We start from the raw sequence: 26,603 nt of genomic DNA on the forward strand, positions 1-26,603 counted from the left end.
GACTATAGGCTCTATTCACTCTTGCGTCACAAACCCGGAAGACGTTTGGAAACGTGGTGACAGCTTCTGGTGTAGTTAGACACTGGGCTTACCAACCGACTGTGATCAAACCCACTGCAGTACGATAAAACCCTGGATTCAGCTGCAGCGGTCTTCATAACCTGTCAAAGCTTTCCATGGGGGACGTGACTAATTGCATATTTGATGTCACTTACAGGCATCTGAAAACTAGCGACTTCTTTGTAGAAAACTACTGTATTTTTTGGACTGTAAGTCGCTCTGGAGTATAAGTCACACCAGCCAAAATAATGCGTAATGAAGAAGAAAAAAACATAAGTTGCAGCAGACTATAAGTCGCTCTTTTTGGGTTTAATTTATTTGATAAAATCAGAGACCAGGAGCCGACATTTCCTGTATAAAGTCAAGTTGTAGTAAAAATAACAGAAGAGAGAACAACAGACTGTTAACGTCACACATGAACAGTTCTTCAGATAAACTATAACATAAACAACAGAACAAGTTTAACAAACTCTCCATCTCACTCCAAATCACTAAATCCTTTCAATTCTTCATCCTCTGTGTCACTTCTGAACAACTCGGCCTCGACCTCTGGAGGTAAACAGAGCGTCGCTTCCTCTTCTGTGTCGCTGTCGTCAGACTCAGCATCAGTTCCAGTTAGAATTATTCTGGTCTTTCTGAATCCAGACAGGATGGTTTCAGTGTCACTGAAGTCCAGACTTTGTCCATCCATCCAGTGACTTCAGGAAAGTTGCCATGGTGCATCCTCCCGATTACCGTGGAGCTGTGTTCTCCATCCCCGCTTTCCCCCAGTCCCTCACAAGTTTCTCTTTCTCTCCAAACTTTCTTTCTGCTGCTCGATTACAGTTTTTGGCTGAATATTTCGCTACTTCCAACAGGACAGAGGCTCTTTCTGCAGGAGACATGTGCAGTAGAGTGAAGTGACAGTGGTACAGGAGGAACAGGAGCAGCAGATACTCACACACAAGACTAGAACCTCTCACCACTTCAATGTGACCATTTTAATATATGTCACACTGGAGGATAAGTCGCAGGAAACACCCAAACCATGAAAAAAAGTGCGACTTATAGTCTAAAAAATACGGTACTTGTTTGGCTATTAGGGGAAGTAATATTTGCAAATTTAGTTGAATACATTATAAATTATTATAAATCATTTATTTATTATTTATTTATTTATTATTTCTTTCTTATAAAAATAATGAAAACAGAGGTACAGTTGGAAATGTTGATGAGCCAAACATAATGCAATGCTACAATGGCATGGAGATGAAGAAAATGTTCAAATTTTTCCTAGATTTTGTCAGGTTTACTACCACAGAGCTCACCAGAAGTTGTCATCACATGTTTCCAAACATCGTCCTGGTTTGTGACGTGAGCGGGAGTGGAGCCTATAAACCAGCCTTTACCTGTTTCACCATGTTACCAAGACGTCATTTTAATCTAAACAATCTGAATCTGAACAAATACTGTTTTATTCAGCAGCAGTCTGAGACAAATGAAGCCACAATATCCCACTTTTTTAAGATTCAAAATAGTACTGTTTATTTGAGTATAACAACTATTATTATCATTATTATTATTTTTTATTTTATTTTTTTAGAAATGCTTGCGCCCCTGACCAGTGATGTGAGGAATGTGTAAGGAAAGGAAATATTATGCTTCCTTTCATTTTAAACCCCGATTTTAGCACGTTTTACTTGACACCCACTGACTCTCTGTGAGCAGTTTGCAGACCACTTCACGGGAAAGAGAAACACGATCAGATGTGATGTTTTATCTTGTCAAAGCTGTTTTTAACACATCTGAGTGTTTGTCTGGACCAGAGGAAACACTGGACAGTTTTGTCCTGGTTAATGCTGAGATGTTGGACAAAGTTTTCTCCTCAGTGAGGCCCACCACATGTCTTTTAGATCCAATTCCTACCCCATTTTTTAAGTGATTTTATGGATCTTTTAGAGATGAGCTTTTAACCATGATGAATTGCTCTCTTCAGACGGGGGTCTTTCCCTCTGCCTTCAAAACTGCAGTGGTGAGGCCCCTGCTGAAGAAGAGCAATTTAGATTTTCATGATTTTAACAACTACCGACCAGTGTCTAACCTACCATTTTTAAGCAAAATTTTTGAAAAACTTGTTTTTATCAAAGTAAATCATTTTTTAGATGATCATAACATTTTGGAAAAGTTTCAGTCTGGTTTCAGGGTGAACCACAGCACGGAGACTGCCCTGGCAAAGATTTTAAATGATATTAGAATAAATTGTGATTCACAAAAGGTGACCGTGTTGGTTCTACTGGATCTGAGCGCTGCCTTTGACACAGTAGACCACACTATTCTTTTAACTCGCCTAAAACACCTCCGCCTCTCCGGTACTGTTCACAGATGGTTCACAGCCGTTAAAAACTGGCCACAGTTCAATATCTTCTGTCAGTATAAATTAAGTTTAATTATAGTGTTAAAATACTAATATGGTTAAAGTTTGCAGATTGTTTAGTTAAAATATTTCTTTCCAAAGCAGTGACTCTGCCCTCGTGCACATGGATGCATAGACATATTTTGCTGCTGTTCATTGTTTTGTGTTGGAGAAGCACGTTCCAAGTCTGTTCTTTTAGTTTGTTGTTGAGGGCAATAAAGTGTGTGAGAGCATTTTATTTACATCTTACTGTTCACTGTTAAAAACTGTACATTTAAAAGAGCCTTTGTCTGTGCCACCATGGCCAGAGCTGCAACACAAAGCACAAAGTATCAAAAGTTAAGATAAATACAAAATAAACTTTAATTAGTCCATTTAAGTAGAAGATCTGAAAAACCTTTGATAGAGTTAAGATATAAAAAGAATGTACAGATATTAAAATACAATCCAGTGCAAGTATTTTAACATGTCTTATTCACAGGTTTCAAAATGTAACATTGTCATAAAATAAAAGAATCTGGTCATTTTCTGTAAGACACAATTCCCCTCAGAGTGAAAACAAATGTACGTTTGAGCGACTGCTTGACGTTTAAAACATTGTCACAGTGTTAAAAATAATTAAATGTTAGGGCAGGATTAGCGATTTGGACACTGCACCATTCTCAAACCATTAAACGTGAATTAAATAGTAGAATTTGTTATATACAATCTGCCCAAGTCTTTCTGTGTGGAGTTTGCATGTATTTATTAAAGACTGGCTCTTCAAAATTCATTCTATTAAACATCATTCAAAAGCTATTCTTCCTATAACATTTAAGATGAGGATATAAATTGAATCCTTCTCTCTCAGCTGTTTGTGCTTTGTTTAGTTCTGACATAGATGCAGTAAACCACCTGGAGCTGGACTGAGTCTCTGATCTCCAGACCATCCCAAGAAATTATGAATATCATGACAAGTTTCAGTATTTTTTGTCATTCATTTCAGTCAAACCCATGTAAATATAGAGCTTTTTCATAATAGTTTAGTTTTTTGAGATGGTGTGAAAATTTGACAGCCACTATTATATAGACCAAGTACTTTCTGAGTGCCACCAGGTCTCAACTAGGACCATAAACTGACTAGAGCAGGATTATTCCAGGTCTAAAAGTGGACTGTATCATTTCCACTGTAGTTCTAAAAAAGATTATCTAATGGAAAGTAGAAAGGTAGATAAAATAAAGTCAACATACCACCTGAAAAAAAAACTTGTCATCCATGTACCACAGTTTTTCTACACCCAGAATTTATTTATTTCAACAAAGTAACTGTAATCCAATTACCACTCATTGAAACAGTAACTGTAACTGAATACAGTTACTCATAATTTGTACTCTGATTACGTAACTCTGGTACATGTAATCTGTTACTCCCCAACACTGACCATAAATCAGGTCAAAAAATCTGCAGACTGATTTAACCATCAGTCTGCAGATTTTTTACTGAGAATTCCGGTGTCATTTAAAGTAGTTTTAGTGATTTAGACTTTTTTTTTTTTAAATAAAAATAAAAACTCTAATAAACATTATGAGTGAGTTTTCACTCCACCGCTGGATCTGAACACACAGTCAGGTGGTCGTGGTCCTGGTCCTGGTCCTGGTCCTGGTCCTGGTCATGGTCCGGTCCGATCGTACAGGGGCTCTGGTCGTGCTGGGTGAGGGGCTTCTGGTTGTACTCTGTGGGAGATCCCTGGTCACCCTCAACAGGGGGCCCCTGATCGGAGGTGACGGGGCCCTCTTTGGTCCCGTATTGTGCCAGTTCCTCAGCCTCCAGGCGTCTGTAGCGTGAGTGGAAGAACAGGACGAAGATGCAGGTGAAGAAGGAGCACAGTCCTGCCAGCAGCATCAGAGGCACTGAGGACACGAGGAGACACACAGCTTTAACTTTTATGTGAAATGTTCAAAAGAAGCTCTTCACTAGGAAACAAAGTGAAAACTGTACTTCTGAGTCTGGTGTGTGGAGATCAGTGTTGGGGAGTAACAGATTACATGTACCAGAGTTACGTAATCAGAGTACAAATTATGAGTAACTGTATTCAGTTACAGTTACTGTTTAAGTGAGTGGGAATTGGATTACAGTTACTTTGTTGAAATAAATGGATTACACTGCGGTATGTTCCTGTTGTCACATTTTGGGCTAAATCCCTTTTTTTTTTTGTCCTCGGCAATTCCACTCATTGCCCAGGACTAAACCAGGACTAAACCAGGACTAAACCAAGACTAAACCAGGTCTAAACCAGGACTGAACCAGGACTAAACCAGGTCTAAACCAGGACTAAACCAGGACTAAACCAGGTCTAAACCAGGTCTAAACCAGGTCTAAACCAGGACTAAACCAGGACTAAACCAGGTCTAAACCAGGTCTAAACCAGGACTAAACCAGGACTGAACCAGGACTGAACCAGGACTGAACCAGGACTAAAACAGGATTTAACAGGATTTAACAGGACTAAATCCTGCTGTGTGGACGTGTCTCCTCGTCTTCTATCAATATTTTTTATTTGGTTCAGTAAAGTCTGGACTTTTTATTTTCTTTTAACAGACAAAACATCTTATGTGAAGATTTCCTCGTCTTTGCTTCTCTACAGCAAATCAAGTAATCCAAAGTATTCAGATTACATTACTCACTTCAAGTAATTTAATGGATTACGTTACAAACTACATTTTGGTGTATGTAATCTGTAATCTGTAGGGGAAGACATTTTAAAAGTCACCTTCCCAACACTGGTGGAGATGCAAGGCCACTCACAGTAAGGACGCAGGTTTTTCAGTGCCATAAACACAATGACAGTAGAATTAAAACTGTGGCTTTAACTGATTTAAAAATAATTGAAATTCTTAAACCAACTACAAAAGCGCTTTTAAAGGCTAAAACCAACCAGAATATCGACTGAATCATTATCTATAGGTGAGTTTCAGCTGACATCATTGTTATTAAAAGCCCGCATTGCATGCTGGGAAATATTTTGGTCGGAGGCAAGAAACAGGATAGCGGTCAGACACAGTGCGTAACCTCGCGTATTTATCCCTGATAATGGTAAATTCCTGCTGCATTATCGGATGCACTAATAGAAGCGCGGAAGAAGGAAAATGTCTTTTTCATATTCTGAGTGAAAAGAACCACTAACGGTGAATTAAACGACTTTCAAACATTCGCAGAGCAAACGTAGAAGATCCTAACAAACCGTGGACTCCAACAAGTTCAACAACACATCGAGACTCTTGGAGGTTTTCATCTTTTCTGCTGTGAATGGCCCAGGAGTTTCCACCAAGTCATTGTGGATATCACCAAAGTGAATATTTGTCCAGGTAGTTGGTGATTCCGACCAGAAATTTGGTTTGGTCCACCTTTTGTCGGGGTTGAAAAGGGTGATTTGTCGTCCATCGATGTTTATGGCCAATTTCTGGTCAAATGGTCTTGGGTCCTCTGCTGTTAGAGTGGATAAATAACCAGGATCAATACCCTTTACGTGTTTTCTCGCTCCGTCCGTCATGTTGAATTTGTGTTTCTTGCCGCCGACCAAAATAATTCCCAGCATGCAACGCACGCTTTTGTTAACAATGAAACTCACCTATAGCTCACATTTTTCTGAATCAGCACCAATATTCGATCATTTGACAGTATTCTTACTTGAGTAAATATACTCTGCAATGTAACAGTACTACTAGAGTAAAAATTGTGGTTCCTTTTCTCTCATTAAAGTCCTGAATGTCACAGAATGGATTCTTGAGAGCTTTAAGTCATGTTATAATGTCCTTCACTCCTCAGAAAGACCTGGAGTTGTTTGTTTCATTCACACATGTTTGAATAACCCTTTATTAAATAGTCTGTCTACAAATGCTCAAAATGCTCTGTTCCACCTTGTGATGTCACGTTGTGGTAGTTTTCAACATGTGTGAATGAAACAAAACACAACTCCAGGTGTGTTTGTGATGAGGAAACTACATTATAACCTGGATCAGAAAGTAACGTTATATGGGCCCTTTAAAGAGGCCAGTGTGCATGGGGGGCATGGGGGGGATGGGGGGCAGAAGAGGCCAGAGGGGGGGGCTTACCTCTCCAGCTCTGGGGCTCCTGTCCACACACGGAGGGAGGGGTCGGGGCCAGGGGTGTGGTCAGGCTCTGCAGCAGGACCATGTAGAGCAAGGACTGCACCTGCCTGTCCAGAACAGAAACAGATACGACAGATGAGTATTTTAGGTGAACAAATGCAGTTTTAGCAGAAGTCTGAGACAAATGAAGCCACTATATCCCACTTTTTTAAGATTCAAAACAGTACTGTTTATTTGACTATAACAACTATTACTATTTTTTTTTTTTTTTTAGAAATGCTTGCGCCCCTTTTAAAGCCCAGTCTGTCGATGCCACTAAATTGGTTAGATGTACTTAGGAAGTTCCTTTCCTTCTCAGTGACCTGCACATGTTTCAGTCTGTCATGACGAGAACCATCTGAACTGAACAGTGATGTGAGGAATGTGTAAGGAAAGGAAACATTATGCTTCCTTTCATCGCTCCTTTAGCATAAGGAGCTCAGGAGGTTCTAAACCAATGGTAAGGAGCTGTGAGGTATCCCACAATCCACTGCACAGATCAAACCAAACACTTCCAAATACTGTTGTACAAGTGAAAGCTCAGGTGATGGAGATTCTTCAAATATTAAACCTGAGAACAATGTCAAGCACAAGAGCACCTAAAGGCACCGCCTGGGCTCTGTGCACACCCTGTGCTCTAAACTCATGACCTGTGTAGAGTGGGTGCTGTGTGCACAGTGTAGGGGTGTGCAAAAATATCGGAATATCGATATATCGTGTCGTTTAATGTGATGATACAGTATAGATATCGTGGGCTGCTGTATCGATATTTCACCAAGAGTATTTTTAGTGTGTTTTACAAAATAATTTTGTTACAGCTACAGTTTTGTTGCTTGTGGAGTGAAAGGAAACTCATTTATTCAACACATTTGACATTTTGACACAGTTTTGATGATTAAAATGTTTGTGTTTCATATGAACTTTGCACAAGAAGTGGTTTAACAAAGACTTTTAGTATCACAGACATGATTTAGCCTTTATTTTTTATTGAACTGTATCGAATCATTTTGAAATATATCATATCGAATTGAAAGTGCAGTGTATCGAGATATGTATTGTATCGTGGCCTGTGTATTGAGGTAAGTATCGTATCAGCAACTTCTTAATGATACCCAGCCCTTGCACAGTGGGTGCCGTGTGCACAGTGGGTGCCGTGTGCACAGTGGGTGCCGTGTGCACAGTGGGTGCCGTGTGCACAGTGGGTGCCGTGTGCAGTGTGGGTGCTGTATGTGGGGGACCCACCCTGAGGCGAAGATGATCCCTGCGGAGGTGGCCTCTCCCACAGGATACGAGCACTCCACCGACAGCTCCATGGCAACGGGGTAAGCAGAAAAGCCAAAGAAGCCGAACAGAGAGCAGACGACAGCCACCGCGACACTCTGCCCGGGCATGAGCGCCACCTGCAGGAGGAGAGAGGGAGTCATCATCACAATCTTCTATTGGAATCTCACATATTCAAACAAATAAAAAAAGGCTTAGAATATGAACTTTGTATTGTGTTGTATCATGTTGTATTGTGTTGTATCATGTTGTATTGTGTTGTATCACTTTGTATTGTGTTGTATCATGTTGTATTGTGTGATATCACTTTGTATTGTATTGTTGTATTGTGTGATATCATTTGTTTGTGTTGTATTGTTGTATTGTGTGTTGTATCATGTTGTATGTGTTGTATCATGTTGTGTGTTGTATCATGTTGTATTGTGTTGTATCATGTTGTATTGTGTTGTATCATGTTGTATTGTGTTGTATCATGTTGTATTGTGTTGTATCATGTTGTATTGTGTTGTATCATGTTGTATTGTGTTGTATCATGTTGTATTGTGTGATATCACTTTGTATTGTGTTGTATCATGTTGTATTGTGTGATATCACTTTCGGACTTTAAGTAGCATTTTTATCATTAAGGATTTAGCGATACTACTACTCTTATCAATACTGCTTATTGATCCACTCTTTTAATGGTTCTCTCATCAGCAGGTTTACAGCAAAAAAAAATAATGATAGTGTGTGTGTCTTTGTGTGTGTGTGTGTGTGTGTCGTGTGCGTGTGTGTGTGTGTGTGTCTTTGTGTGTGTGTGTGTGTGCGTGTGCGTGCGTGTATATATGTGTGTGTGCGTGTGTGCGTGTGTGTGTGTGCGTGTGTGTGTGTGTGTGTGTGAGAGATGCTGACCACAGAGAAGGCAGCACAGGCCACAGCGCTCAGGCTCAGGTTGATCTTGGTCACTTCGATGAACTTCTTGGTGCGGTCGACATAGACCCCAAGAAGCCCCGCCCCCACAATCCCCCACACGATGAAGAGCGCCCCACACAGGCCGGCAAAGTCCTGCGGGTACACACATGAGCACACATGCTACACTCAGCATACAGTGTACTTGTGCGAGTGGATCCTTTACTCACACAGACACAGAGCACGTACACAGGAGTACATGTTGTCAAAAAGGAGTACATGTACAATAGTAGCATTTATATAGTAGTAGTAATAGTACTTACAAAGTAATACTTTACATAGCAGTAGTCCTTATATAGAAGTACCTTTACACAGTAGAAGTACAGACGTGGACAAAATTGTCAGTACCCTCTGGCAATGAAAGAAAACGCAACAATCATCACTGAAATAACTTGAAACTGAGAAAAGCAATAATAAATAAAATTTACAGTAAATTCTCCAACAAAAATCAAACACTGTTTTTCAGATGTGGTTCAACAGAATTATTAGAAAAAACAAAACAATGAAACAGGCCTGGACAAAAATGATGGTACCTTTAACTTAAATATTTTGTTGCACAACCTTTTGAGGCAAATTCTGCAAACAGACAATTTCTGTAACTGTCAATGAGACTTCTGCTCTGGTCAACAGATATATTGACACACTTCCTGTGAGCAAACTGCTCTAGTTGTCTCCGGTTTGACAGGTTCCTTCTCCAGACAGCATGTTTCAGCTCCTTTCACAGATGTTCAGTAGAATTGAGATTTGGGCTCACAGAAGAACACTCCAGAACAGTCCAACAGTCTGTTCTTAGTCATTCTTGTGTGTTTTTAGCTGTGTGTTTTGGTTCATTCTCCTGTTGGAAGACCCATGACCTATGACTGAGACCAAGTTTTGTGACACTAGGCAACACATTTCATTCCAAAATACCTTGATAGTCTTGAGATTTCGTTGTATTTTGCACAAAATCAAGACACTCTGTGCCAGTGTTCTTTTCTTGGTCTGCTTCATATTTGCATCTGTGAACATAGAGCTGATGTGTCTTGCCAAAGAGCTCCAGTTTTGTCTCATCTGTCCAAAGAACATTCTCCCAGAAGCTTTGTGGTTTGTCAATATGCACTGTGTCAAATTCCAGTGTGACTTTTTAATGATTTTCTCTCAGCAGTGGTGTCCTCACATGAAGTCCACTTTGGCTCAAACACTGATGGATGGTGTGATCTGACACTCATGTACTTTGCCCTTTGAGTTCACATTTAATCTCTTTGGAGGTTGTTCTGGGCTCTTTGGTTCCATTTGTATGATCCATCTCTTCAATTTTTCTCTTGGAGCCGCGTCCAGGGAGGTTGGCTTCAGTCCTGTGGACCTTAAACTTGTGAAGAACATGTGTAACTGTAATCACAGGAACATCAAGCTGCTTGGAGATGGTCTCATTGTCTTTATCTTTAACCTTCTTGTCTATCATTTTCTTTCTAGTCTCCTGACACAGTTCTCTTCTTCTCTTTCTCTGGTCCATGTTCAGTGTTGTGTCCATCATGTCTCCAAACACAATGACACATGTCGCCCTTTAAACAGACACACTGACTGAGGACAAGTTTGAAGAACCTGTGATGCAGATTAGAGACACACCCAAGTTTAACATGTCCCTATTGTTCAGTTACTTACAATCTTTTCTAGAGCTACCATCATTTTTGTCCAGGCCAGTTTCATTAGTTTTGTTTTGTTTTTTTTTTATAATTCTGAACAACAATTCAAAAACAGTGTCTGAAGTTCACTGGTTATTTTTCAGGAAATTTTTATTTATTATTGCTTTTATCAGTTTCAAGTTAGTTCAGTGACAATTGTTGATTTTTCTTTCATTACCAGAGGGGTGCAAACAATTTTGTCGACATCTGTACTTACATAGGAGTACCTGTATGTAGAAGTAGTACTTACATAGGAGTACCTGTATGTAGTAATTGTACTTACATTGGAGTAGCCCTGCACACAGAGGATCTGGTCGAGCAGGGAGGAGAAGCAGGTGAAGGAGGCGATCCCTGAGCCCAGACACAGCATCAGGATCAGGTAGGCTCTGTTCTTTACCAGCTGTACACACACACGTTAAAACATGTACTTGTACTGTTGTATAATTGCAATGTTGTGTACTTGTTGAGTATTGATCCTAGATATGAACTGTGTTACTCACAAGTTATTTGCTCTCCGCATGCAGTACAAATAAACACTCTGAAGCTCTGTGTCTATTTGCCAGTAACATAGTGTTCCAAAGCTATGAAACAAACAAACGAGTCTGCTGTGGATCATTTGTATAATCTTATCTGACTGTTTCTTAGAGCAAGCAGTTGAATGCCTCTCCTAGTGTGACCCAAGTGTGCAACATATATCACAAATAATGACAATGCAGATACTCGGTCCTAAAGGAAATTCAAGAAACATACTGTGCTTCTCAGTGGCCTTTGTGTGACAGTCAAAGGTCTCGCTGCCATTTAACAGGAAGACTTTTCAGGGAGGGTCAGCAGATCTGCGTCAGGGCAGTTCGAGGGGAGGAACAGCCCTCAGGACGAAAGTGTCCCTCCTTCACAGACAAGTGTCCAGTGTTCACCTTGGACTTTCACTCTCAATGAATTTGGAATTTCCTCTGTAAAAACTTTTGGTGTAAGTCTGTAAAACCTCAGAGGTCCATAGCTCGCTCCTTAGTTTCTTAGATGGTCTCCGTGGTCCCCATATTTTTGCTCTTTGTTATTATATTTACTGTGATGTGTGAGCTACTGTCCCCAAATCATTTCCCTTGTGGATCTATAAAGTTTGTCTAAATCTAAGATACAGGATAAACAAACATTTCACATTTCACACAATTCAACAGTCGCTCACTTGTGTCCTTTGCTGTACTTCTTAGTTTGTTAAAATTCCATGATCTGATGCAAATGCAAGAAAACTTGGGAACCGCAGTTGAGGTGATGTCAGAGATTCCAAGAATACACCTGGAGAAGTTGGTACATACTCACTTGTTACGTTAGGAATAGAAACAGCCAGGTAAATATTAGACGTGTGTTTGGATGTGTAGTTACCAGCGATGACAGTTCCACCACAGACCAGCACGTTTTGTTTTGGTCCACTACTTTAAAGTGAAAGCCAAAACTACCAGAGCTTGAGTGTGCTTAGTAGTGCGGAGGAGAGCAGACACCATGAGAGTTGTGCAGTTTGTAGCATGTTTGAAAATGCATGATAGTAGTAGTATGATAGTCATTTAATGTGTAATTATAGTTCTAAATAGTTTTCAACAAGCCATATCACAGATCAACTCCTGTGCTCACGCTCACTGCTCTGTACTTCTTTTCTCCGATAATATTTCCACAAACTAATACACGTAGGACTCATCGTGTAGTAATTTTGGCACCATTTTAAAACTTCAGCTGTTTGTCCACTGTGATCTGCAGCAATCCATAGGATGTAGAAGTCAGTGGACAGTGGTTTCTTTAAAGTCATTTTAGATTAATATTGTGATAATAAATTGTCCAAATTATAATCATAGATTAAAACTCTAAACTAGACACAAGCACAATAGGTCTGCTTCTATGCTAAATTACCAGACACTATTCACACCTATTGGGTTCTTTGACCTGCTGTAGATTGGGACAAGAGACTTCTGACTGTTTCACTGGGCATGTTACCGTGGCGACAGTGCTGCTCACCAGTTTGAGTCCCTGGAAGAAGGGCTCGGGGCTGGACTGGGCGCTGGACGAGGGGGCCGTGGGCGGGGTACTGCTGCGGACCCCCACCGTGGCCAGCAGACAGCTCACACAGGCGGGCACCGTGTACACCAGCGTCTGAAGGGGAGGAGGTCAGCACAGTGAGTGAGAAAGAGTGAGAGAGAGAGACTACGGGCCGTATCGTACCCCTGATCTTAGTGCTAGCATTAATGAGGGCGTGTCCAGGTGGAGCTGTACTTCGCTGCTCGTGGCTACAGTGGGACGATACAGTCAGGTACAGATGGGCCCGGTCAAGCAGAAGTAAACAGCAAGGCCAAAAATTCAAGTTAATGCATCTGATATAAAAATGTATTGAACAGATACATATGTACTCTAGTTTATGAAACTGTTCACCTTTTTTCTGTACCATTTTTGGTTCTAAAGTTCCACATGTTTTAAACAGACCATGTATGAAACATGGAACAAAAATTATTTCCCAAATTTCAAAGACCTGCAAATCATGTCAATAAATGGATGTATTTCATCATATCTTGTGTTATTCCATCTTTGAACTGTTGATGAAGGTACATGATTTATTTATTTTTTTAATGAATGTAAAATGATAAAAATCTGCTTGGAAGGACTGACATATTTTATAGAAATAGTTTCCTTTCATTTTGAAGTAATATTAAAGTATTCAGAAGAAAAAAGTGACAAATGATGTAAAATCCTGCACCTTCTACTTGTTTGTACAATTTTCCCTCCGTTACTTTTTCCTCCGTTACCATGACCTTTCTTCATAAAAAATGTCATGAGTCAAAAAGTAAGAGGTTTTTCAACCAAATCTTGTACCATATGGTAGAAAACTATATGAAGCAAATATTCAAACCAGTTTGTTAAGGATATGTAAGTGAGAACCAACTGTTTGGATTTATTGACCCAAAAGTGCTGAATATTTAATTCCCTCCGTTACCGACATGAGTTTGTAAATTTTTTGTCAACAACTTGAAAGAATCTCACAGGTTTAACTTGACCCTGTTGGAGTGTAACTCTTTCCTACATTCTGATACTTCACTTATTTCAATAGTCCCTCTAGTTTCTGAATAAGAGACATTTGAATGTCAAAAATCTGCCCGTTTCCCTCCGTTACCACTTGACCGGACCCATATATAGTGACGGCATCTGAACCAATCTGTGACCGCTGTGGTATTTAAAAGCACTGGTCGTGTGGGTAAAGTCTGTAATCTTTACCTCATTATCAGGCAGTAAAGCAGAGTGTGGGGAAAAGTTATATATGTGACAATAAAACAGCTCCAGAGCCTCGCGATGCAAGTACATACCAGCAGAGGTGCCAGGAATATAGAATTTTGGATAGGCCATGACAGAACTGACTGAGTTTGTGTACCGAAACCTCTGTGTGCAAATGAGTCCCTCTCACACATGTGCACCGCTGTAAGCCCATGCAAACCTTTTCGTCTGCGTTCCTCATTTCATTCACCTCCCATTACGCAGCAGACCAGTGTCTATCTCATGCACTCCTCACCCCACAGCAGACCTGCTGACCGCTGCTCTCCCTCTGGTCACACCCGCTCCCGCCTGTCCCGCAGTCTGCTCCCATCTCGCACCTGAGGTATGAGTGTCCACTGCTGCTACCGCTCACATTCTCATCTCTCAGGTCCACTGCATTTGGTCCCACAGGTGGATGTCTCGCCAATTATGGAATATGTTTATGATCATATAAATGTATCTGATGTTACCGCTTTGTGTTTAGACATGGATTAAACCAATGAGCACACAGGGAGAGAGAAGTGACTGATGTGCCAGGAGCACAGAGCAGGATGTGCAGGTCTGTACAGAGCAGTACTCATGTCAGTATACATCTCTTGAGCCGCTATACAAAGCTCTACTGATCACTGCTGCCAAGAGAGCAGCACATACGAGACATGCGTGCTGTTCTGTTGTTATAGCACTGAGCTACACTACAGATCCAAAGTTTTAGAACACCATAATGTTTCTAGATGTTTATTGTAGTTCATGTCGTGCAAGTTCAATGAAGAGCATGAAATGGTACAAAGGTAAGAACTGAACAGACAGAGGTTAAAAAAAGATAAAAGATAAAAGAACAAAACACAAGTCCAAGCTCTGCCAAAACTACCTCAGGAAAAAAGAACAAGATGGTAAAACTTGAAAACCTGGAGTGTCCAGCAGCAGCACAGTGTCCAGACTTAAACCCCATGGAGCTGGTTTGGGATGAACTGGACAGAAGAGTGAAGCAACCTACAAGTGCCACACATTTATGGAAACTTCTGCAACAGACTTGGGAAGAACTTTCTGAAGAATATTTGATTTGTGTTGTAGAAAGAACGAGCCATGAGTGTGTTCAGCTGTTCTATCTGCCAAAGATGAACACACATCAATCTAAAGTTTAGAGTAAGTTTTGGTCAACAGTAAACAGCAAAAAACTGGAAAAAGTGTGGTGTTCTAAAACTTTTGACCGGTAGAGTATATATGAATGTGCAGACTCAGACTCAGACTGTTAGAGTCAGGACGCTCCACAGCTCTGTGCAGTTTTCTATGGTTCTAATGGTCACCTACCTACTGGCGACTAACTGTATAAACTAATCAAAGCAACACATTGGGTCACAAAGTTAAATGGAGCTGGTGACAGAAAGAGTAAGAGAATGTGAGGAAATCCAACATCGCAGCATTAGGATGCAGACAGGGCAAGAAAACACACTTAAGAACATCACTGTAAACGGCCTCATGTGAATGAGCAGCTTTTGTACAGACCCAGATCAAACCAAATTCTAGAGCAGAGCTGAGTCGATACAGGGAGCAGGCGAGGGAGGGCATCTGGACGACTCCCGCACAGCACACAAACATGTTCTGAATAAGCGTTAAGCGTTTATTTCCGAATAAAAGAGGCCTTGAGCATGTTACATGTTGTTTTTCAATAGACTAGTTTGATTATTTGATTATTATTTTTATAGCTCTGGCAGTTCACTGAAAGTGTCACACCTGCCCTCAGTCTGCTCTGCTCCACCTGATGTTCAGACACGACACACTTCTGGTTTAGAAGTACATGCACTTGAGCTAAGATCAGGGGCAAGACAGGACCCTGTGTATGTCAGGATCTGAGGGTCTGAGGGGAGGAGGTCAGCACAGAAGAGGAGGTTAGGGCAGAGAGAGGAGAGGAAAGGAGACAGGAGAGGGCAGGAGACTGGGTGTCACTTACGATGATGGGCACTCCTCCGTAGTCCTCCAGCAGAGGGGACAGGATGTTGGCCAGGAGCAGCCCCAGAGGGTTAGCTGCACACACACACACACAGGAGTTTTACCGTGTCTCTACTTCTCTGTGAGTCCCCCCCTTCCTCAGGTGCTCTCTGTGCTAAGTCACTCCCCCTTTAGAGCACAATCATAACAAACTCAGAGTGAATCCCGCAAATGGAACGACTGCACTTCACATCAGGTTTGTGAAGTTGTTGTTCACAGTTTTTTATCATGTTTTATGGAGTTAATATAACTGAGATTCAGGAGCTGGACCACACCTCAGCCTCCTCTCCAGCTCAAACACGGCTTATCTCAACCACGCCTTCAGTTACCCACAAGCCCTGTTTATACGGCCTATCCCGACAACACTGTCGACGTCATCCTTCAGTCCGAAGACATCATCTTCTAGAAGGGGAGTTCAGAATCAGCTGGGTGACCATGCTGGATTGGAGAAGGTACCCCCTCAGCCATCACATCTATCCACCGTCAATAAACATCTATCATATTCCATTGTCGTGGTGTGATCTTTGCAACTGAATGTATATTTATGAAGAATTGTCGTGTGGGAGCTTGGGTGATGTAGGCTTGTGGGCGGAGCCTTGTTCAGAATCTTTCAACAGACCTTTTTCACAACGGCCGGAAGTGCCACGATGTCGGGTAAATGTCACTCCCGGTTTATGCTTTTCAGGGGCAAAATATCTGTGTAAATGTCTAGTGTTTTCTCCAGGAGCTTCATAAATCTGCACCATCACCAAATCTTCAACCAACAAGCTATAGGATATGACTCACACATGTCGGGGTCTACAAGGCACTCACACATGTCGGGGTCTATGGGGTACTCACACATGTCGGGGTCTACAAGGCACTCACACATCAGTCTATGGGGCACTCACACATGTCGGGGTCTATGGGGCACTCACACATGTCGGGGTCTATGAGGCACTCACACATCGGTCTATGGGGCACTCACACATGTCGGGGTCTATGGGGCACTCACACATGTCGGGGTCTATGGGGCACTCACACATGTCGGGGTCTATGGGGCACTCACACATGTCGGGGTCTATGGGGCACTCACACATGTCGGGGTCTATGGGGCACTCACACATGTCGGGGTCTATGGGGTACTCACACATGGAGGCCAGCATGTTGGCAATGGCGCGCTGGTGCTCGGGGAACCACAGTGCCGCGAGCTTGGTGGGGGTGAAGATGATGAGGGGCTGGGCCAGTGCACCGAACGTCTGTCCCACGAGCACCACAGGGTACCTGCCGGAGGCCTGGCCTGTTGGCAGGGACGCACCTATGAATCGGACCACTGCACCTGTCATGTTCAGCCATGAGCCGACGATCAGCTGCACACACAGTCACAGCCACAGTTACATAACAATCAGCAGGAGGTTATTCACAACACTTAAAGGGCCACTGCGTCACATTTCTGGCTTCAGGTACACTACCTTCTTGTCACCATGGCAATGAATTTTCCACAGTATGGCATTTAACATCTAACCATGTAGACAAGCAGGTAACACCACCAGGCCAAGTTACAGTAAGAATTACAGAATACATGCTTTTCTATTTTGCAAAAAAAAATAAAAAATACTAACTGAATACATTTAAGATGATTCATGTTATTGCCCCTGGAAAAGTTACACAATGTACCTTTAAGTATTTTTAGCCCTCCAGATGCATAGTCCCTGTGCATCCAGCATCCATGTGGTTGTATGTATCATATAGATCAGTGTTTCCCAAAGTTTTTTTCTGGGGATCCATATTTTAAAAGTCACAAACCTTCGTGACTCAAGTCAACAGACGTGACTCATAAATCACAAAATAAAAGTGGATTTGAGCATTATTGAACATTAATGAGGATATTTTATTTTTGACTGAGTGATTGTGTCTTTGAACAATTAGTATTACAAAAAGCAGTAACTGAAACAGTAAAAGGATCCATAAGTCGCCTATTTGGACATTAAATGTAGAACATTTCTTTTTCTTTAAAACATTCAACTGAACCAGAAATATTGGAACAAAATAGTCAGTCAAATAATTACAAAAATATTAGACATTATACAAAACATGTCTTAACATTTCAACATTTCTAATGAGACAGGTGGGCCCGTCTGTGTTTTTGTAGCGCCTTCCAGTTCGGGGTACAGTGTTGGGGAGTAACAGATTACATGTACCGGGGTTATGTAATCAGAGTACAAATGATGAGTAACTGTATTCAGTTACAGTTACTGTTTCAGTGAGTGGTAATTGGATTACAGTTACTTTGTTGAAATAAATGGATTACATGGATGGTATTTTCCTGTTTTCACATTTTGGGCTATATCCCATTTTTAAAATTATTATTTCGGTAATTCCACTCATTGCCAGAAACCCAAACAAAACGCACGCAATAAGAGCTACGTTTACGTCTTGTTCACGTTGGCGGCGTCAGTCACACGGTGGACGAGGTCGAGGAGCCAGTAGAACAGAGGCAGCAATGCACAGGTAAAAACACATTTGTGTCTTAGAAATTTAGACATCACTTTGTATTTAAAGAAGAGAGGGAGCGCGCCTCCTCCTGTGCACCTCTGAACCAGCACTAACACCAGGACTAAAACCAGGACTAAACCAAGACTAAACCAAGACTAAAACCAAGACTAAAGCAGGACTAAACCAGGTCTAAACAATATGACACTAACAGTAGGTGGACATAATGGAAGGCAGCAGTGATCTCATATAGAAAACATTTCTCTATCAATAATATTTTTAATCTGGTTAAGTCTGGGCTTTTTATTGTCTTTTAGCAGATAAAACATCTTATGTTAAGATCCTCATCTTTGCTTCTCTACAACAAACAAAAGTCTGTTCATGGAGACTTTGGCTCAACAAACAATTTGAAGAGAACAAACATGAATTTTCAGGATGTGGTTGTTTCATGTAGTTTTAAAAAGCACGATAATATCAAGTAATCCAAAGTATTCAGATTACATTACTCACTTTAAGTAATTTAATGGATTACGTTACAAACTAGATTTTAGGGTATGCAATCTGTAGGGGAATACATTTTAAAAGTAATCTTCCCAACACTGCCGAGGTAGCCAGGCTGGCGCCACCTAATGCCTTTTCTCTCCAGCGAGCAGGTCAGGAATCAGAATACATTAGACAATTTGCAAGAACCCCAGAAGTTGTAGACAGTGCACCGGCCAATCAGAGAAGAGCTTTGAAGCCATGACATCAAACTCGTTGCGTCTGTCTGGGTCCTTTTTATGGAACAGTAAATTACCACAGTAAATTAAGGTTCAAGATGGATGTAAACGAAGACAGACATTCTGTGTTGGCAACGATTCCCAAGATTGAGGATTTAAAGCAGGAACAAAGAGAATGTTGGTGAATTTTATCAAGGGGAAAGACGTTATTGTCCTTCTTCCTACGGGATTTGGAGCATTACATACGTCACAACCATATAGAAGGGATTGGTTAAATTAAAAAAGTACCTGCCTACAGTCGAGCGAACAAATCCTAATGCTGCGAGGTCACGCGGTTTCCACGAAATGAAACCGACTGATGAATCAGGCTAAGTCCGGGTGCAGGAGGAGAGCAACACGCATTATCAGGAGCAGCATTCAGTCTGTTTCTGTGTTTTGTCTTCATTTTTGTGAGCACAGAAAATGCCAATTCACACAGATATGTACTAGTGAAAGGAATAAGCATAGAAATACTGGCCCTACTGAGGTTCAAGATATTCTGACAAAATGCTGATCCAGAATAACGACAAGGTGACCCAAAAAATATCTCTTTAGGAAAAATCTCCAGGCTTTGGGAAACACTGATATAGAGTGTGTGTGTGAGTGTGTGTGTGTGTGTGTGTGGAGGTACCGTGATGCGTAGTCCCAGTGTGTCCAGCATCCACGTGGTTCCCAAACTGAGGGGCACAAACACCAGCATGTAGATCAGTGACAGCCAGTTGACCTGTACCAGGGACACGTCCAGGTAGGATGCGGTCTGGGACGCTACCGGGGCGAAGCTCAGCCATAACTGTAACACAAAACAATGCACACATCAGAGACATGCACCAGAGGACGCCACCTGAGAGGACAGAGACTCTGAGGACAAAGACTGTGGAGACTCAACATATGAAAATGAATATAGTGAATGTATAGGCAAGTTTCATTGTTAACAAAAGCGCGCGTTGCATGCTGGGAATTATTTTGGTCGGCGGCAAGAAACACTAATTCAACATGACGGACGGAGAGAGAAAACACGTAAAGGGTATTGATCCCGGTTATTTATCCACTCTAACGGCAGAGGACCCAAGACCATTTGACCAGAAATTGGTCATAAACATCGATGGACGACAAATCACCCTTTTCAACCCCGACAAAAGGTGGACCAAACCAAATTTCTGGTCAGAATCACCAACTACCTGGACAAATATTCACTTGGGCGATATCCACAATGACTTGGTGGAAACTTCTGGGCCATTCACAGCAGAAAAGATGAAAACCTCCAAGAGTCTCGATGTGTTGTTGAACTTGTTGGAGTCCACGGTTTGTTAGGATCTTCTACATTTGCTCTGCGGATGTTTGAAAGCCGTTTAATTCACCGTTAGTGGTTCTTTTCACTCAGAATACGAAAAAGACATTTTCCTTCTTCCGTGCTTCTATTTGTGCATCCGATAATGCAGCAGGAATTTATCATTATCGAGGATAAATACGCGAGGTTACGCACTGTGTTTGACGCTATCCTGTTTCTTGCCTCCAACCAAAATATTTCCCAGCATGCAACGCGGGCTTTTAATAACAATGACGTCAGCTGAAACTCACCTATACGGTCCTACAAAGGCAAAAGAGCTCAACACACCGCAGTGTGAAACTGAGAAAAATGACTTCAGTTTCTCTTTTGTCCAGACAAAACTATAACAGGTAGGACTAGGATTTAGATTTTTTTCAAAATGTACTTCTTATTGAAACAGTTATGGTGTTTCTACAGGGTGATGTGGCACTAGAGGACTTTATACCAGATGCCCTCCCTGTTACTGCATTTAGACCAGGAGTATCAAACTCATTTTGGTCCAGGAGTCGTATCCAACCGACTTTGATCCCAAAGGGGCCGGATCAGAAAACTCGTGTCATATAAACCCCAAAAATAACAATAAATTCAAATATTTGTGCAGAGAAACACAAATCTATTACAGAAATCTTTTTTAACTGATGAACTCTTTCTTTTATAAAATATTATAATATTATGAACAACCTGAACCTTGAAGAAAAATACAATTTCAACACAATGTTTCAACATGAACTTGTATGTAAATAGGAATAAGTCAATTTTTCTTGTAAAATCCTGCACTCGGCTCCACTTTTCTCATGTTGGACATTTTGTTGATGAGGGTGTCATGGTCAACAGTCAAAAGGATCGTCCTTTAAGAGCGTTTGGAAAGAGACAAGTCTTCATTTGTGCTGCTCTGGTGGGAGGGGCCACGTACAGAGACACTGGAGACACTGCTGTGCTAAGCGACGCAGAAAATTAACAATATTTTAATAGAAAATATAATTTAAATATTTTAGTAGAAAATCAACCAAGGGCCAGATTAAAAGTCTTGGAGGGCCAGATCTGGCCCCTGGGCCGTATGTTTGACACCCCTGGTTTAGAGGAAGAAAAGCAGCACAAGGTGAGTTTTGTTTCTGCAGATACAGTTCTAATGTTCATGTGATTCTGTTCTGGTCCATTATCGTAGTAATAAGTACTTTAAGTGTATTTAAACATGTACAACAGAGTAGATCATCAGAATGTGATCATCATGTGTTATTCTGTGTCCACAGAGACCAGAGCGTCTTCACTGGAATAAATCAAGACAAGACAATAAGACAATACAGAACTGTGGAAAACTAAAGACTGTTTTTGTATTCTTTTACAGAATTAGATCAATTCAATTAAATTATACATATTTATACATTTCATGATAAGGTAACATAAGATAAATATGCATATTCAGCAGGATTTGATCAAATTTCATCAACATGAAAAAGTGACGTTCATGTTCTGAGAAAAATGTGTGTATAGGGGATCAAAATAAGTTTCAAAGCCTAAATCATTTTATTGCATGCAACCGCTTTCTATAACTTTTTTATGCAAATCCAGCGACTATTTTCTGCAGTGCACAGCCCAGTACTGTGTTTGAAAATGTGAATTAACATAGTTATATCCAGTGTTGGGGAGTAACAGATTACATGTACCAGAGTTTAAATGAGTGGTAATTGGATTACAGTTACTTGGTTGAAATAAAGGGATTACGCGGCGGTATTTTCCTGTTTTCACATTTTGGGCTGTATCCCTTTTTTTTTTTCTTTTTTTTTTTTCTCGCTAATTCCACTCATTGCCGAACACTAAACCCAGTCTAAAACCAGGTCTAACCTAGGTCTAAATCCAGGTCCAAACCAGGTCTAAAATCAGGTCTAAAACCAGGTCTAAACCAGGTCCAAACCAGGTCTCAAACCAGGTCTAAACTAGGACTAAACCAGGTCTAAACCAGGCCTAAGCTAGGTCTAAACAGGTCTAAACAGGTCTAAACCAGGTCTAAACCAGGACTAAACCAGGTCTAAAACCAGGTCTAAACCAAGATTAAACTAGGACTAAAACCAGGTCTAAACTATGTCTAAAACAGGATTTAACAGGACTAAATCCTGCTGTGTGGACGTGTCTCCTCGTCTTCTATCAATAATATTTTTAATTTGGTTCAGTAAAGTCTGGACTTTTTATTTTCTTTTATCAGACAAAACATCTTATGTGAAGATTTCTTCGTCTTTGCTTCTCTACAGCAAATCAAGTAATCCAAAGTATTCAGATTACATTACTCACATTAAGTAATTTAATGGATTATGTTACAAACTACATTTTGGGGTATGTAATCTGTAATCTGTAGGGGATACATTTTAAAAGTCACCTTCACAACACTGGTCATGTCGTAGCAGTACTCAGTCCTAGCAGAGTATTTTATATATAACACATAATTGTGTAAAGAGATGTGTTTCATTGGTTCTGTTTCCAGTGCAGTTCTGCTGTGGGATTGTTTTAATCTGCTTCACACATTTTTTTTCCAACACATGCAGTGTTAATTGAAAAAGAAACATTGTGTGCTTTTGATAAATGATGGTTTTAGTTAGTTGTCGTGGAATTTATAACTGTTGATTGTATTTTGGCAAATAAAACATTGTCTACCGGAAGATTTTTTGTGGTTTTGCAATGTGGAAATATTTTGGCACTCAGGGAAATTTAATTGGATCATTTGAGCATATTGAAAAAGTCCAATTCACAGGACAGAAATAAACCTTTGCTGAATGTTTTTAGAAAGATTTTGAGCAGAACGAGTAGAAGAGCACATAGACTAGTACACACCCATGGACCACTGAGCGATCACACACGTGTAAGGACACATGGGAATAGAAAAGAAAGTATTTATTTTTTATTTTTTTTATTATCATCGTGGTATTGGAAACTGTATTGAGGACTGAATCTATTCTCAAGTATTGAAATCATGTTTTGAATGTTACTATTGTGACAAACCAACATGGCACACTAATGATTCTAATGCTTTTGACCCGTTGTGTACAAGTCTGTGAGCCCTTTGTGCAAGTGTGTCTATGTGTGTGTGTGAGAGAGAGAGCAGGTCATGTGCTATTGCCATAAATTTCTTTAAAAAAAATGCAACACATGAGGAAGTGAAAATGTAAAGCGTCAACAGTTTAAGGAACTCGTGATCACAGAGAGAGGGAGAAAGAGGGAGAAAGAGGGGAGACAGATGTGAGGAAAGGAGACAGAAGTAGAGGGAGGAGAGGGAGTCATGTAAACAGAGACATGTGGGCTCGAGCCTGTGGATTGGTCAGGGCAGAGCGTGTCCTCTGATTGGTCAGAGTGTGGACTCTTGTGTTAGTCTGCCCCAGTCCTATGGTCGACCCGGTCAGACCGGTTCCAGATCAGCCGTGAGTCGGAACCACAAGTGTCGGCGCAGATTAACACACAGAACTGATGAAACAAAACACATCGACAGTGACTCAGGCCGCTCTCTCCCTGTCTCAATTATCATCAAAGATACGACAGGCCACTGCCATTGATTTAGCAGACACCTGTGACTGACACAGCCTATGGGCTCAATGTTTAAGAATGGAGTAGTGCGTAAAGACGCACGGCCGCGGGCGAGGTCTGTGCCGTGTGGGAGAGACACGGGAGGAGATGGATAGGGAGAGAGGGGTGAGGGAAAGACAGAGAGGAGAGAGGGAGAGAGGGTCTGACCGTGGCGTTGGAGAGGTTGAGCAGGCACAGCACGAGCAGAACAAACCACCTCCGCTTGTACACTTTGAGCACGAGAAGCTTCTCCAGCTTGTCCTTCTCTTCCCGCGGGAGAGAACTCGTGTACTGGGCGTGAGTTTCGCTCTCTGCGCCGCCATCCTCCATTAGTCACGGCTTTACTCCAGGAACAGCCCAAGGAGAGACCCTCATTCACGGACAGAGCCGGAGAGTCCGTGCGCAGCAGAGAGGAAGGCACTGGGTTAGAACAGCCGTGTTCCAAAGTACGAAGTCTCGTTATCTCCAGAACGGTCTCCACTCCATATGGCGCCTCTGGGTGCGCAGAGGAGCCGCTCCTCACTGTGCCACACTGTCAAAGATCGTGTGCTGAGCCGATGAGCTACTCGGTGTAACGTCTTTAGTCTCCATACATTAGCCCACAGAGGCAGGACACGTGACAGACGGCCGAGCGTAAGTCTGCTCCGTTTACGAGAAGAGAAGTTCACTCAGAACAGTCACATGACAGAAGCAAACTCAGCGCAGCGGAGGCGCAAACTCTTGTGGTTCAAGGTCGAAACGTGAAGTGTGCAATCAATGAATCAATGAATCAATGAATCACGATGTGTAAAGCACATTACAAACCAGAGTGCTGCACAACACAAGCAACAGGCTTCAATACCACAGTAGTAACACTAGTACCAGGCAGTGCTGGGAGTAACGCATTATAAAAGTACCGAATTACAGTAATGCATTGCTTTTTGCTGTAACGCGGTAATGTAAGGAATTACAGGGGAAAAAATTGTGATATTTTACTCGGTACAAATGTCAGTAACGCGCATTACAATGCTTTTTTAACCTGGATTGAAGTGGTGGGTTTTTCTTCATACAAATTTGCTAAAATCACTGCGATATCAACAGCGGTGAAACGCCGGACACGCGGCCAAATAGACCTTCAGGTAACCGCGGGCGAAAGGACCGACACAGAACTCCACACTGTTTAGACCTGGTTTAGACCTGGGTCAGTTCTGGTTCAGTTCTGGTTTAGACCTGGTTTACAGTCGTCCCTCGCTCTATCGCGGTTCACTTTTCGCGGTCTCGCTGTTTTGCAGATTTTTTTAGTGCAATTTTTCATGCCTTTTGTTTTTACAGTGTATGAACATGTATTGTGTTCCTCCCGCTGCGTCCTGATTGGCTAAGGGACTCCTGCTCCTGTACAGTACAGAATGTGTTCAGCTGCCAAATTTAAATAAATGTTGAATCTGTATCAGTGTGATTCTGAAGTGTTGTATGTTTGTAAATTTTCTCCCCAACAAAACCCACAATGTCGACAAATCGTTCTGCACTGACAAAGACTCCTGCGGTCGCACTCAAAAGACAGAGGAAGATGTAACCATCGCACAAAAAGTTGGACTTCTAGACACGTTGAAGATAGAAGTTACGCGCTGTAGCAGTGTCTTGCACTGGGTCGGGTCCACGCAAATAGTTGCTGAAACCAGGACCACGAGCCCGAGCAGCAGGGTGTCCATAAAGTGCAATCGGGTTACAGCCGCTTTTACCTCTGTGAGGTGCAGAGCAGAACCGCTCCTTTCTCCTGTGGTCACCTTCGAGCCCGTCCTGACAGTGAGTCCTGTTTTAGTCCTAGTTCAGTCCTGGTTTAGTCCTCCTCTTCAGTCCTGGAATCAGTCAGAGGTTAGTTCTGGTTTAGTCCTGGTTCAGTCCATATACGGCACAAAAGTTCAGCAGTTATTTTGGTGAGAGTAACTTAAAGTAATGCAACAGTAATGTAATGTTTTACATTTTAAATACAGTAATATTGTAATGTAATGAATTACTTTGAAATAACAGTAATAAGTCATAAATAACGCATTACAGTTTTAAAGTAACTTGCCCAACAGTGGTACCAGGGGCGGAGTTACCAATGTGGGGGCCTTGAAGAATTTTGACAGTTTGGGGCCCACACTATAATGCATGGCTTTTTTTGTTTGTTTGTTTGTTTTTTCAAATATTTATTGTCTGTTTTTGTCCATTGTTCACACACATCTTTATTTGAAACTTGTCTTATTCGTTAGGTCGCCTACTAGATAACCAGAGCTGAAAGTAGTGTTATTTTTTTGCTAGTACAATTTCATTCTTGTTTACATCCATTACATATGATCATGATTATGCTATGATTTTGTTCAAATCAGGGTTAAGCTGACAAGTCCATTCTAACAAAAGGTGATGGGGGAAATGCTGTGACAGGTAAAACAGATTTGACAGTCAGATTCTATTTTGATAGTGTTTTCATGTGTAAAACTACTCTCATTTAATGTCATATTGTGAGAAAATCAAATTGCTCTCAGTCATTAGTGGCACTCAGGGCAATTGGTTGGGGGCCCCTCCAGGTTCCGGGACCCTTGGCGGCTGCCTACTGTCACCTAACGGTAGCGCCGCCTCTGACTAGCACACAGCAAAATGAAACATAAAGATGTCAGGTGTCTACGGTCAAATGCCAAAGCAGAAAAGGGGTTGAGCAGTGATTTAAAGGTTCTAGGACCTTTTTGCGCAAAGTTTACTCGAGTAAATGTTAAATGGTTGAATTTTTATACAGC

The 26,603-nt window shown here is 41.4% G+C and overlaps 1 protein-coding gene across 2 annotated transcripts; it reads right to left on the minus strand.

Moving 5' to 3' along the window:
• Positions 1-2,672: 2,672 nt before the first annotated feature.
• Positions 2,673-24,488, minus strand: slc49a3 (solute carrier family 49 member 3). Of its 2 annotated transcripts, XM_055159360.1 has the most exons (10): positions 24,019-24,487; positions 19,606-19,764; positions 16,874-17,093; positions 15,707-15,780; positions 12,475-12,609; positions 10,754-10,870; positions 8,753-8,905; positions 7,823-7,980; positions 6,545-6,648; positions 2,673-4,342 (listed from the first exon to the last, which is right to left on the minus strand). In XM_055159360.1, the coding sequence occupies exons 1-10, from the start codon at positions 24,178-24,180 to the stop codon at positions 4,029-4,031; spliced, it is 1,596 nt and encodes a 531-aa protein (XP_055015335.1). In that variant the 5' UTR covers positions 24,181-24,487; the 3' UTR covers positions 2,673-4,028. The 2 variants fall into 2 exon arrangements, with proteins under 2 accessions (XP_055015335.1, XP_055015336.1); XM_055159361.1 differs by lacking the exon at positions 12,475-12,609 and having other exon boundaries at positions 24,019-24,488.
• Positions 24,489-26,603: the final 2,115 nt, after the last annotated feature.

The sequence above is a fragment of the Boleophthalmus pectinirostris genome, unplaced genomic scaffold (assembly GCF_026225935.1).
Source record: "Boleophthalmus pectinirostris isolate CB_2022bp ecotype Guang Dong unplaced genomic scaffold, ASM2622593v1 HiC_scaffold_23, whole genome shotgun sequence".
NCBI classification, from domain to species: Eukaryota; Metazoa; Chordata; class Actinopteri; order Gobiiformes; family Gobiidae; genus Boleophthalmus; species Boleophthalmus pectinirostris.